Source organism: Parasteatoda tepidariorum, chromosome 7 (assembly GCF_982258835.1).
Source record: "Parasteatoda tepidariorum strain Cologne lab strain chromosome 7, Ptep-v5.0, whole genome shotgun sequence".
NCBI lineage: Eukaryota > Metazoa > Arthropoda > Arachnida > Araneae > Theridiidae > Parasteatoda > Parasteatoda tepidariorum.
The window spans coordinates 76,251,515-76,265,735 of record NC_141761.1 but is presented as its reverse complement, the minus strand read 5'-3'; the positions used below and the strand labels follow the sequence as shown (position 1 = coordinate 76,265,735).

The following is a 14,221-nucleotide window of genomic DNA, read 5'->3' as shown; positions in this document are numbered from 1 at the left end:
GAAAACTGTAAATGATCGAAAATGGACAAATTCAGTAAGAAAAAATAACTTCAAATCTAAAAAAAAAAGAGATGAAATGGATTAGAATCCATTTTGAGAGATTTCCAAGTCCAAGAGATTTGAAAGTCTTACATAAATCGGAATATAAAATTGTCCTCCAAATAAAACTTAAATCCCGGAAATTTTTTTTATTGAGTTTTCGTTTAACAACTGTTTTAAAATCGCATTCATTTTTGAATATATCTGTTGCAAAGTAGTTTCTGCAATTATTTATGTTATTAAGTGTTTGAAATTACTGAATTTCTTTGACTTGCAATAAATTTTTTTTCGGAAGATGATTTAGGGAAACTATCGTCATTTTCTCGCTTTGATTTTATTCATTAAATTAATATTTTATAACACTAATATTTGGTTGTATACATTAAATTAATATTTTACATTATTAATGTTTGGTTGTATTAATTAAATTATATTTTATATTATTAATATTTTTAGCATTATCTATAAAAAAAATTGATATTCTTATAGATGATTTCACTTATTAAGATTTTATATCAAATCACATTTCAAATAGGTTCTTGGTAGCAAGCAAACCATAACATATCGCGTAGCAACCTTTTGAGTTCGGTGATGTGACAGAAACAGGGGTGGAGACCACTAGTTATCATGAATATAGAAAATTACGATTTTCGCATGACGTTACCGACAAGCTTTAGTTTGAAGGTATTTGACAGTGAAAAAAAATGGTTCGGTTGTTGATTTGAAGTTTCTGCGTATATAAACCAACTTTGCCCTAACAGTATTTAAATGTTTAGCTTTGAAAGTGGACTTTATTCGTAAAATTATAATGTAAGAGAACGTTAAATTGCGTGGTTAATGCACCTTTACTTTTGTTGTTAATGTACTTTTTCTGCTAGTATATCAATACGTTTTAAGCCGACTCAAAATAAATTTCTCGATAACAAATAAAGGATATTTTTCTTTCTTTTTTGCTCTCTAAAATTCTGAATATGGAAGATTCGTGTACGTGATAATTTTTTTTGCACTTTATTTTATTCCTCAAATTTTGATTGGATATTTTTCTTTTATAATTTAATTATTTCGATGCGCTTTCATATTGATTAATTCGAAAATTTGTTTGTTAAAAAGATTTAACAATTAATACCAATTCATATTTTAAACTACATTTGTAACAAATTAGCGTAATAGTTTCGCGTAATAACAAAATTCTTCAATTTATAAGAATGCAGCAAATATTTTCTCCTCCTAATATTAATTTTATATTTTTGTATTTGGAAAATACTTCACCAACGAAAAATATGTCCTAATACCTTTCTCTTTTATTAGGTTGTGCAGTACTTTGACCTATCCGTTACATTGAACAGAAAACTCTGTAGTAATAGATAATTTTTTTATTTAATATTTGTGAAGTTCAATAAAGTGTTTAAAATAATTATATTTACACTACTTTAAACGAGACTAAGTAAAAATCTTAGCTATAACTATTAAAGGTTCTTTATTCTATTTAAACTACCTGGAAATAATGTATCGCTGTGTTAAATAATAGATATTAAGAAAGGAATATTGATAATGCTGTTTTCTATATACTTGTTTTAATTTTTTAAAAATTGTTAATGACTGATGTTTTTTAATTTATGCAAATACTATTCAATTCTTAGATATAAGGATATTTTCGAAATACTTTCAGTTTTATTTATTTATTTGGAATTTTCTTAAATCAAACGCATGTTTTGAGAAACATTGAATAAAAAATAACTACCATTTAGAACATGAACTGTAATATTTGCAGGATCAGCATATGAGGCTTGGCAGGAATAATTGCCTGAGTCAGTTGCTTGAGCTTTTTCGATTCGAAATCTACTGTAGGTTGTTGGACCTTTTTCGGTGGTAACTTTGATTCCTCTGCCCTTCTGGGTTTCGTAATCAATCATTTGGTCATCATGATACCAAAAAACATAAATAGGTGGCACTGCGTACTCCTTAACAATGCAGGTTAGGTTAATGGTGCTTCCACTTTGAATATACAGAGCTGGTCCCTCCAGGACTTTAGCTTCAGCAACTGAAAAAAACATTTAGATTAGGTTTAATTTAATATAGGTTTAATTTAATATAGGTTTAATTTATAGGTTTAATTTAATATAGGTTTAATTTGATATTACTATATTTGCTTTAATTTAGGTTTAATTTAATATTAGTATATTTTGTTTTAATTTTGATTTAATTTAATATTAGCATATCTTGTTTAAATTTAGGTTTAATTTAATATTAGTACATTTTGTGCAAGTATACAGAGCGCTTTATATTATTCTGCTTTCTTACAGTATTAGAAAATTTGATAAAGTTAACATCAAGATAAAAACGAAACATTAATTTGAAAGGTAGAGTTCAATTTAGAGAATTTTGATGATACTGGTTTTGATGATTATGGTTATTTTACGGATGATGCACCTGAAGTGCTAGTACTTTATACCGTAATTTAAACAGGAATTTCTTACAGTGTGTGCATCTAAACATTCTTTAGCGAGTGAAATATCCAATATAGTTTAAATATATTTTTAAAGTGTATTAAGGAAAATAAATAGCAAAATTTGCCTGATCAGGGAGTTCCCTTGTCTTCCGGATAGGGTTCAAAATTACAAGACTACGGAGTTGAATATTGGTCATAAACTGAAAATCGGGTCGGCTTTACAATGACGGTTATAAAATATAAAATAGCTGTACAGTTGCTGTAGTGACTCAAGGAATAGAGCGTTTGCCTTCATTGAGGTTAACCGGGTTCGAATCTCAGCGGTGGCAGGTCGATACGAGTTGCGCACCTGGCTTGTCCAGACCACAGTGCTGATGTAAAATGTCCTCAGTGGTAGACAAATCATGTGTTAGAGTCCCCTTGCCATCAGGAGGTATTTCATGGATTTTCTCTTCGTGTAACGCAAATGCGGGATTAGCTTCATCGAAAACTATTCCACGAAGGGAAATTCCTCCCAAACTTTGACCAAGGAGTTTCCTGGTCTTCTTGATTAAGTTAAAACTTCAAGGTTGTGGAGGTGAGCATTAGTAGTTGTTAACCCAAAAATTAGGTCGGCTCTACGACGATGATTATAAAATATTAAATAGATTTGCAGTCGCCAGAGTTGAGAATTATGCGGTTTCAGTAATCTCAATAAATGAAGCGCATTTCAATCTAAATAGTTTGTAAAGTAATCTAAAAATCATAAAAACTATTAAGACAACTAGAATTATTTACAGAAAGCTATTAAAAGGAAAAAATGTACTACAGTGAATTATTTTAAGAATTTGGGAACATTAAATAATGACGTAACAATAACTTAAAGTTTGCAAAAAAGTAGGGCAAATATGGCATTATTTTCAGTGTCTTTAGATTAAATCTGGGCTGTTTTTACTTTATTAATTACTCGTAGCTGATCCTGACATAGCCCGAAATTTTTTTTAATCAGCTGCGTATTTTCAGTACTTTTGTGAGCATCGCCAATGCTATATCTTTCCAAAACAAAAACTCGAATGAGCCGTTGTAGCACTTTAAAAATCACTATTCAACTCATAAAACTTTGAAACTTTTAAAATTGCTAATTATGAATGAGTTTTTAGATTTTACATGTTTCTTGCACTAGTATATATATTTTTCTCAGTTTCTTGTTTCCATTCATTGAGAGTGCATCAAATTATCTTAGATCACCGTCATCTAATAGTCAGTTATATTTAATTTAAAATCAAAACTTTGTAGCTCTGTTCTCTGAGCAAGAGATCAAAAATTTCTGTCGATTAAAAATCACAGATATCTATTGAAATACTTTTGAAAATTTCGGGATTTCCATATGCTGGTGTAAAATTGAAATTCAATGCGTTTTAATTAAACTTTGATGCATGTGTTCTATATATCGAAGTAAGATTTTAGCATTATAACATTTTATTTATTAATGGGTATTTTTCGAACTGGGTCTTCAAAATAGACTATTAAATAACTATGATATGATGAGTTGAAGAGTAATAATTGTAATTTATTTAAATAATTTTCGGAAATAAAAATAAAAATTATACAAAAAATACTGAAACAATATAAACTAAAGAACAAGGTCGACAATTTTGCTAAAGGATATGAAACAAATGATGTTTTAAAAAAATATTCACTTTATTATAATGGTTTAAATATTATATAGTTGAAAACGAATCAAAATTTCATTAAAACTAAAAAAATGCAATTATAATTTTATTGCTTGAGATTTAGAGCTCACGAAAAATAAATTTTCACGAAATTTTCAAGTCTCACGAAAAATAAATTTTCAGCACTTTCAGTGCGCATAGAACTTTTGAAGTTCAAGGTTTGAAGGCCACTGAGAATAACCAAAGGAAAGCATTCATAGCATTCCCATATTTAAATCTGAAAAAAATATCTCCTATGCTAGCTGAAATGTTAAAAAAATATGTTTTGAATTGTTAAATTATCTATTTATCATTCTTATATTTTTATGTTTCACTGTTTTAAAAAAATGACATCGAATATCCAGGTCAACTTCAAAATTTAAGCAAAAAATATCTATCTATATATATTTTGATTCATCAAACACTAGGATAGGTTTAAGATAGAAAGCTGAATTAACAAAAACTTAAAATATTTTTAAATAGCTTAAATCCCATGCGCGATAAATTAAAATGATTATGTACCTTTGCTGAGTATATCATGCCAAGCTGAAAAAATTAGATTGAAAAAAAAAGTCCTCTTTATCTTTGCGAAAATATATAAGGGTATTAATAAGGGCTTTCCAAAAGCAATTAATTTTGATAGGATTTTATGAATGAGATTTTAATTAAGGGAATTTTTTTGTTTGGCCTAAGATTAAATGGGACCGTTAAAAATATATTATCATAAACTTTTTTTGTGTGAAAGTTTAGCCTGTGTTTCTGATTATGGGGTATGGCACGCATTCATCATAAAATGAAAAAAAAAAAATCTGTCTTTGAGAATATATGAATAAACTTTTATATGCTTAAAACATAGTGCAAATGCATGTTTACTTCTGTAGTTACATCGAACTTAACTTAGTTGCATTAAAATAAATTAAAATTGAATTTTATCTCAACATGAAGAAAAGTTAGTATATCAAACTAATTATTTTTTAAATGACTAATTAAGAAAGATTCAAGTTTTTCCAGCTTCAATTGTATTTTAGGAAATTTGTGTAATCACAACCTTAATTTGTTATACTTGCCTATACCTTATTTCAGCAATATATTTTAAGAACCGAAAATATTATGAGAATTGTAGATTTTTTTTTAGATCAAGCAAATCAAAATTAAGGTTTCAGATTTAGTAAATTACGTAATAGGCCATCGCTTGTGTTGAAACTATATTTTTGCGTTTTGAATCTTAATTTATTTAAAAAAAATACTTGCAAATAATAGCAAACACACAACTTTATAGAATCATATTAAACAAGAAAAATATGTTAATACAATAACATGAAGCAAATATGATCAATAAAAAATCTAGATTTGTATTGACAAGGAATATTCTCATACAGGCAGATAGAAAGAACTTATCCTTAAACATTAAGCACTAGGAACGAAAATTAAATTATGATGATATTGTACTTTAAAAAATGTAACAGTGATAAGCAGATGAACTTCACAAAAAATGAAAATGAGCTAAAAAGTAAAATAATGAAATTTTATTAGTCAACATTTGTGAAAGTAAATGATTTTAGTAGCTTCTTGTCATTTAAAATACAGGTTTCTGATCAAAATTATTTTAAATGAATGAAAAAAAAGTAAAAGAAAAATATATATTAAATAAACGGTTTTTAATAATATTATATAGAACAAAGGGAAAGATAGAGTCTGAAACAAAACACATAAAACTTATAAAATGTAGAATAAAATGCATTGGTAGAAAGTTCCAAGTATTACTTTAGAATTTAATTTGTTCCTCAATCAGAATAAAACTAGTCCTAAAGCCATCAATGTTTCTAATTACAAAAGAATACACTATCATTCCTTTCACGAAGAAATTTGGAGTTCGAGAATCAAGCATTAATTTCAATTTAAGCCAATGAAAACAAGACAAGGTGAGAAACACGCTAATGCAAAGTCTCTTTGAACGTGTACGGACTTGTCAAAATCCAAACAAATTAATGGGAATTGCAAGGAATGTATTGTTCTACAAGACACGATGTTGCGTCTCCACAGAATAGTAATGTTCGGAATGGGGCTTCGAAATATGAATGCACTTACCCTCTTGGGTTACGTACAAATGTCATCAAGCCACCCATAAAACTGATCTAATGGATACGCAAAATGAGAGTTGCGTGCAAATGTAACGCATTTTGGTGGTGAACGAATGGGACACTTCCCATTAAACACAACAAGATTTCTATTGTGAATTACAAAACGTGTTTTGTGATCTTAACACATAAGCTGAAAGCTTTTATATATATATATATATATATATATATATATATATATATATATATATATATATATATATATATATATATATATATATATATATATATATATATATATATATATAATAATTTGCTTGCACCTAGAGAAAAGGGTTTTCTTTAATATCTTACCCTATTTATACTATCTTTTTACCCTAATTAATTTTTGATGCTAAACATATAGGAGAAAAAATTTGGCACCAGCACTAGATTACATAAATATTAACACCACAGAAGTGTTTTTAGTGAAGTGTTTCAATGAAGTGTTTCAATGACAAATTTATAAGAATTTGTTAAACCTTAAATATATGCTTAATTTCAGAATTACAAAATATGTTTGTCAAAGTATTAATAGTTACTTTTCTGTAAATTAAAATGTGAAATAAAATTTAATAGCTGATTAGCATAGTTATAATCTTTTTACTTACGTTTGTGTTACACAGGTATTTTCAAGCTTGCTTCGAAAACCGCGTTAAATTATTAATTTTCCATGTGAGATAACTCAAATAATAGTTGCATTTGATATCGTTTAATATTGATAATTATTGATTGCCATAACGCGTTTGAAGATTTGAGGAGTTGTGAATTTATCAGGATGATCAAACTGGATGCCAAAGGTTACTAGTTCAAACATATTGAACTTGGTCCATTAAAGGTGGCAGTAAAAATTTGCCAAACTGTTACTGACGGCATTGTTCAATTATTTGTGGTAATAAGTACTACTGGTGCTGATTTCACCGATAATAATGCTATCTATTTTGATATATAAAATACCTGATATTGGATATTATTATGTAGGTCTAGACAGAAAGTTTTTTTTATGTGCTCCATATCACGGATACCATCTTCACATTAGGTTTGCATTAAAATAATAATAAATTTCTTAGGGTACATTTTTTTATTACCATATTTACGTAAACACAGCAGGTGATGAAATCGCAAGTATTTGAAAATCTTCTATAGGTAATATTACGGGTATTACTATGAAGCACCTATTTGTAATAATGTATGTTTTAATATGATGTTTTGCTATATTTTATGAGATGTCCAATTCGAACTCCTAAAACATAAGGATAATTGAAGAGTTAGTTTCAGCATTTTAATTTTCTAACTAGATTGCAAATTCGTAGGAAATGCATGCAAAACTCAAAATAAAGAGAGCATATTGAGTTACATAAATATAATATTATGTCCTTGAATTATCAAATGAATAAAAAAGCAATAATGCAAGAAAGTTAACCTAGTTTTTGAAAGATTATATGTATTACTTTTGAATTAAAAGAAACTTCAATTTATATTATATCTTCAAAACTTAGATTTTTCAAGTAAGTTTTCCTGTCGAATATTCTTTTTTCTTTTTTTAGAAAAAAAGTACGTTGATGCGGCTTTTAGAAAAACTGAGTATTTTTCCTCTTTACCAAATTGATATATGTTCTTTTTTACTAATTTTGTTACGTAATAATAGAGAAGGACAATTCTACTTTTATGCAAGAAATGTCTTATTTTTGAGCTTGCAGTTTTGTACAAAGTTAGATGCCAAATCTGACTTTTTTCAACCCTATTTAAGAACAGCTTTGCTTACCTCAGAAATAAATTTAAAATGAAACTTTTGACATAGCGAAAATTTACATTTTTTGATTAAACTTTTATTTCATAAGTACACGAGTTTTCAGTACATAAAACTTATTCAGAAAAAAAAATATTAACATTTTCACTCAGTATTGTTTACTTTGGTGGAAGAAATAAAAGTTCTTATTTCAGTTACTGTTCAAGCACCAACAAATTTATTCTAAAATAACTTTTCGGACGCTGATATGTAATATATTATGGAAATTTTTGCCACTGCAAATTATTGCGTTAATTCGTTACGTTACGTCATTCAACAAATGGTTAAATTTTGTTTAAAGTTTTAAAATATTTAAATTTTTCATTCAGTATTATTTATTTTGATGGGTTTTAATTTCAGTTACTGCTCAGTCATAGATAAATTTATTCTAAAATATATTTTCCGACCCTCAAATATAATAATTTACAGAGATTTTAGCTGCAGCTCATTCTTAAGTTATCTTAATTAATTTGCATAGTTAATGCATGACCCTGGCTCTTTTCCATTCATATCCATCTATGTCATTCCTGTTCTATGCTTATTCTGTCATTCAACAAATATTCAAATTTTACTTAAATTTACAAAATTTTTGAATTTCTCATTCAGTATTCTTTACTTTGATGGGAAATATAAAAGTGTTCCTTTCAGTTACTATTCAAGCCCTAAGAAATTCATTCTAAAATAACCTTTCGGACCCTCAGATGTAATATTTTACACAGATTTTAGCCACACTAAACTCTTTTTACCTTATCTTAATTACTTTGCATAGTTAATGAACAACGCTGACTCTTTTCCATTCTCATCAATCATTCCCATTCCTGTTCTATTCTTATTCTGTCATTCAACTCAAAACACTTTTTGAGATTAAAAAGATATGCCTTTGAAAATAATTGAGTATATTTAAGAAAATTTTTAGGGACTTAAAATTCAGGGGATTAACTCCAGAATCTAGAGACAGGCAATTCTATTACTCCTGCAAATTTATAAGCTCACTTCAACTTTATTAGCAGAGCAATATATCACGTCGTTTAAAATCAAGTCACGTCGTGAAAGTGGTATTAAATGCAAATGTTCTCAATATCTCCACAAGTCTAGAGACAAGAGTCTTCCAGATAAGGAAAAGAGAAATCTGAAACATCCTAGGAACCACTTTGAAATATTAACTCTGCATGAGTTGAAACCAGACTAAGGCCTAAGAGCAAAGTTGTGTCTTCTGGAAGAGTATTTTCCGGGACAACTGGAACTATTCTTTTTGGGGGGTAACTGAGGTTAAAGCCATATTTATTATCAGACATCTTATTTTTTGTCTTGAAGGATGGCATCGCTCCAAAAGTAGTCAGTTGTAAAAGAAATGAAAGGGAAAACATTGTTTCTTCGAAGCTGTTTCCGTTACTTTTTTTTCCTTACTTTTACCATTTCCATCTTCTTTTCGAACATTTAATTCGATTTCCTGACTTTTCGTCCCAGTACTGCAAATGTCCGATTTCTGTTAAGAAGGCGTAGTAAAAAATAGAAGAAGAAAGTGTCAGAAATTGGATAAAGCTTTAATTCGTTTTTGTCTTTCATTAGTATCAGTTTTCTCTGATTTAATTTCCAAGTTTGTTTAGCAGTATCGATGAGAAAAAGTAATTAATGCTTTGATCTCTTTCAATTTGATTGAGATACTAGCTTTCTTCTTACTTAGTTCGAGTTTTTCTAGTAACAATTTTGGAAGAAAATGATGAAGACAATTGTTTGTAAAAGTTTAAAAATTTAATTTATCATAACAAAATGTCCCAGATAACAGGAAAACTTACGAGAAACATTGTATTTGTATTTTTTGGCATGGAAAATAGACTAATCAATCATTTTTTCAACTTCATTTAAAAATTAATATACCATGTTTGTTTTCTTAAAGATTGAATAAAGGCTCGCAAAAAATTTTACAAAATCTCATTTTTTATAGCATTTCCCAGGGTTTCAAATGTAGCATTTTGTTAGTGTTGAAAATTTAATGAACAAGACAACCCTCACTCCTAAAGTTTTAAAAAGAGTATATAAAAACATGTGAAAATAAACCTTGCTTCAATGATGGTCATAAAATCCAAAATAAAACTTGAGAAGGCGAATTTTTTTTTGGTTTGATAAAGCTTTCTACTTTTGAATTACGAATGACAATTCATCCTCGATTGCAAAAGTTTTCTAGCATTGTTTTATAAATTCAGATTCAAACTTAATGCAAAAAAGTTGTTTATGCAAGCCTGATTCGAACCTCATAGAGGGTAAACTAGTTTAGATAAATTTAATATTGTTAAAAGCTTTCATGGTTTACTAACTAATCACACTTACACTGCTATCTGAGTTATTCCAAGAATGAAACAAACTTGCGAATTATAACATTAATAGAAATAGAAAAAAATATAGCTTTTTTTATGATTTATTTTAAAGAAACTTTTTATTCATTACTGTCCGGAATAAACAGAAAATTTATATTGATATATGTAGAATAATACTTCATTTTAAATCGTGTTTTTTATTAAGAAAAACAATACTTCATGAATATAAGAAATAAAATTATATATTTAAAATAAATAAGGTTTTGCAAGTTTTATTCATAGAGAAAAGCGCGATGTGTTTCATTATGAATGGCTAATAAACGGTTTTCTATCTTTAAAATAATTTTAATATGGAGTACTTTCAATATACTTATTCCAAAATTAGTGTTTAAAGTTTAAAATGAGTATATAAAACTATCAGCAGGGACATTTACTTTGTAATGCAAATATTTTGCATAAATTGATTTCTTTTGCTAATTTCGAAGAAAAATTGAGTTGATAATATAAAAAAAATCATTAATCATTGTATTTTCTTAAATTTAAAAATGCTCCGCTGTACTATCAAAGATATTTTAAGAATAAAAATTTTGAAATTGCATTATAAATCATCGCTCAAAGGGATGAAGAAAGTAAGAAAAGGACTTTGCTCTTTCATCGGGGCTGAATTTTTATTCCATCGTCCCTTTCAGAATTTCTTTGATTGAATAAGTGTCATTCGAAAAAAAGAAATTATAATAAAAACTATCATTTCAGAAAGGATTGAGATCGTATTTCTGTTCTGTGGAATATAAGTTACACAAACAATTAGGTGATAGAGTAGGAAAAAAAATCAATTTTTGTAAAAGTAGAGTCTAAAAAGTTTTTACTCAATCAAATTTGTTGAAAATTGAAAACGAGCTTATGACAAAAAAAAAAAAAAAAAAAAACAATGTTTTATATATTTTACGAATTGTGAACAGAATTTTTATCCATTTATATTTTCTTACAAGAAGACATAAATTAATGAAAGTAAACGTAAAGAAATTTTAATGCCAATAATTGTTAAAAAATATAAGAAAAATCAGTAAATAAATAATTCGAGTCGAAATATACTTAAAATAGACATTTTAATTTTACTACCGAAATAATGCGTTTTTAAGATAACATGATAGAAACTATTTTTATAGTGTCTCGAAATCAAGCTAAGATTATGTACAGTGTACCCTCCCCCCCCCCCAAAAAAAACACCCTAATAACTTTCGATCTGATGATCGGATCTTCAGGATAGAAAGGATGACCTCAAGTATGCTAATTAACAATTGCAGACAATATTTTAAGTAATATTATCATACACAAAAACGTACTTTCTCTGAATAAAAATTACGTTTTTTTGGAATATGGTCCCCTTAGTTTGATCCGGAGAACGATTTAAAGTTTAGACCCCTTAATGTTAATTTTAGTCTTTGCCTATTTCGCCCTATCACGAAAATTATTTTTGTGAATTGAAACATTTTTGCACACTGTTATAACATTCGTTTATCTAAAGATCATATATGGCAGTACTTTTACTTTCGTTACGAGTACCGCCGGTACAAGTAAAAAGTACGTACTTTTACTTGTACTTCGTTACTTTTTAAATTTAGTACTTTTACTTGTACTTTCGTTACTTTTTTAGGGAAAAAGTACAAGTATTAGTAACGGAAATGTCGAGTGAAATCGTTACTTTTTTCTAAAACTCGGTAAGCTTTCTAAAAAAAAAATTATTAAAAAAAATGCTTATGCTTTTTTAATTTATAAAATTAATGTGCAATATATATGCATTCACAGCTAACTTCGTGCTTCAATACCTTGACCTTTTAAAATTGTCATTCCTGAAAGGGAAAAGACGACCCTTTTGATGTTGGAAAAAATGTTGGATTTTGTTATTACGTTTTTTCAGTTTTTTTTTTGATCTCACAAATAATACATTTTTGTCTTAATACATTTTTCACTAAATACATTTTTACCTATTGCATTTTTTACTAAAATTATGTTTATGCCCGACCTCGTCAAACAACTCCCAGTCAAATCTCTAAGAACTTCAGAACTATTTGTGCTATTGAAAACTATTATAATAACTATTTTAACTCTTGAAAACTCGAAGGTATTAATTTAACCGCTGATACTGAAATTCGTTTACAAATTTTAATTATTCCGTTAGGCAGAAATGTTCGGAAAATGATTTTCTCGCATGACTTCAGCATTAGCTATTGCTACAAATGAAACTGTAGACTGTTCTGTTTCAACTTATACTGCACATTCAATTATTTTTTACTAGCTCAAAGATCACAAAGCTATCTGAAACCACGTGTTTGCTTTGTTTATGTTTGTGTTTTTAAAACGCTTTTCTATAGAGTAAAACAGTTTGAAATCAATGGTAATTTAAATAAATAAAAATAATAAACTAAAAATTACAATCAATAGATAAAATTTCTTTTTCGTGCAAATTAATAAGAAGTTTGATATTAAAATTATGTTTGATTTTAAAATTATATTATATGATTATATTATAAAATTATATAATATTATTCTTCCGAATTTAAAAAGAAATTAATGTCCATAACTTTCAAAATTAAAAATAATTAAATAAATAACAAAAATTTTGCAAAACCATTAAAGAACATAAGAATATTATTCAATAAAATTTTAGGTTACTTTGAAATTTCGATTTCCTAGAAATGTACTTTTAAATCGTTACTTTTTTTGTTTAGTACTTGTACTTTTACTTGTACTCTTTACTCGTTACTTTTTAAAATAGGAACTTTTTACTTTTTACTCCTTACTTTTTTTAAAAATACTTGTACTTTTACTCATTACTTTTTAAAAGTAACGCTGCCATATATGCTAGAGATTATTAATTCTTTACAAAAAATTTTTTTTTAAATAATTATTATTTTTTATTACTTATTAAATAAAAGTCCAAATTGTAAGGTATACAATTTTTAACATTATTTTAAAGCATGCAATTTTACATGGTTAAATACAAAATTCGTGTGAAATCCGTTGAATAGTCCCTGAAAAATCGAATTTTCATTATCTGACTTCTTTGAAATTTAATTTCTCAGGAACCGATTGTGCTCAAATTTTGTATTATGCCATTTAAAATTCTTTTAAATGATGCAAAATTTGCATACCTTAACTGTTCAACATTTTTCGACCATTCGTAAATAAAAAAAAGAAATAATAAATATTTACTAAAATTATTTTTATATGGAGTTATCTTTGGATAAACGAATTTTATAATTGTGAGCAAAACGTTTTCGATTAGCTTAAAAATTTTTCAAGAAATTAATATTCTAAATACCCAAAAAGTTAAATTAACTTTTAACGGTCCAAGCTTGTGCTTACTCTCATGATTTAACTATTCGGACCATATTTTCCAGACTATAGCTAAATCCTATATTTTGAATCAGAATTCCGATTCCGCAAAATAACAGGTATTTTCATGCAGAGAAAGTACGTTTCTGTTTCAGATTTCATAACTTAAGATATCACCCGCTCTTAATAATTAGCATATTTGAGATCACCTTCTCCAGTAATTAAGATTGAATCTTAGAACGTGAAGATCCAATCTTTAGATCAAAAGTTATTCCAGGATGGTCCATTTTTTGCGCACACACAGTACATCAGAATCATATTATAATTGATTAAAAATTCTTATTGATTTTCAAATATTGGAGAGAACAAATATTAAACAAATTAAATAAGAAGAAAGAAACAGCTTAGACCAGAATTTCGATAACATATTAAATCTATGAAATGCTAATTAATTATTTCCTTCTTAAAGTAATAATAATAAAAAC

General features: G+C 27.3%; 1 protein-coding gene across 2 annotated transcripts in view; it reads right to left on the bottom strand.

Annotated features, from left to right (window-relative positions):
* LOC107437999 (hemicentin-2) overlaps positions 1-14,221 on the bottom strand; it is a 205,549-nt gene that overhangs the window by 21,927 nt on the left and 169,401 nt on the right. For both annotated transcript variants that reach the window (XM_071183278.2, XM_071183279.2), the window contains exon 4: positions 1,781-2,080. In XM_071183278.2, the coding sequence (XP_071039379.2) occupies positions 1,781-2,080 (300 nt within the window). The remainder of the gene's footprint in view (positions 1-1,780; positions 2,081-14,221) is intronic.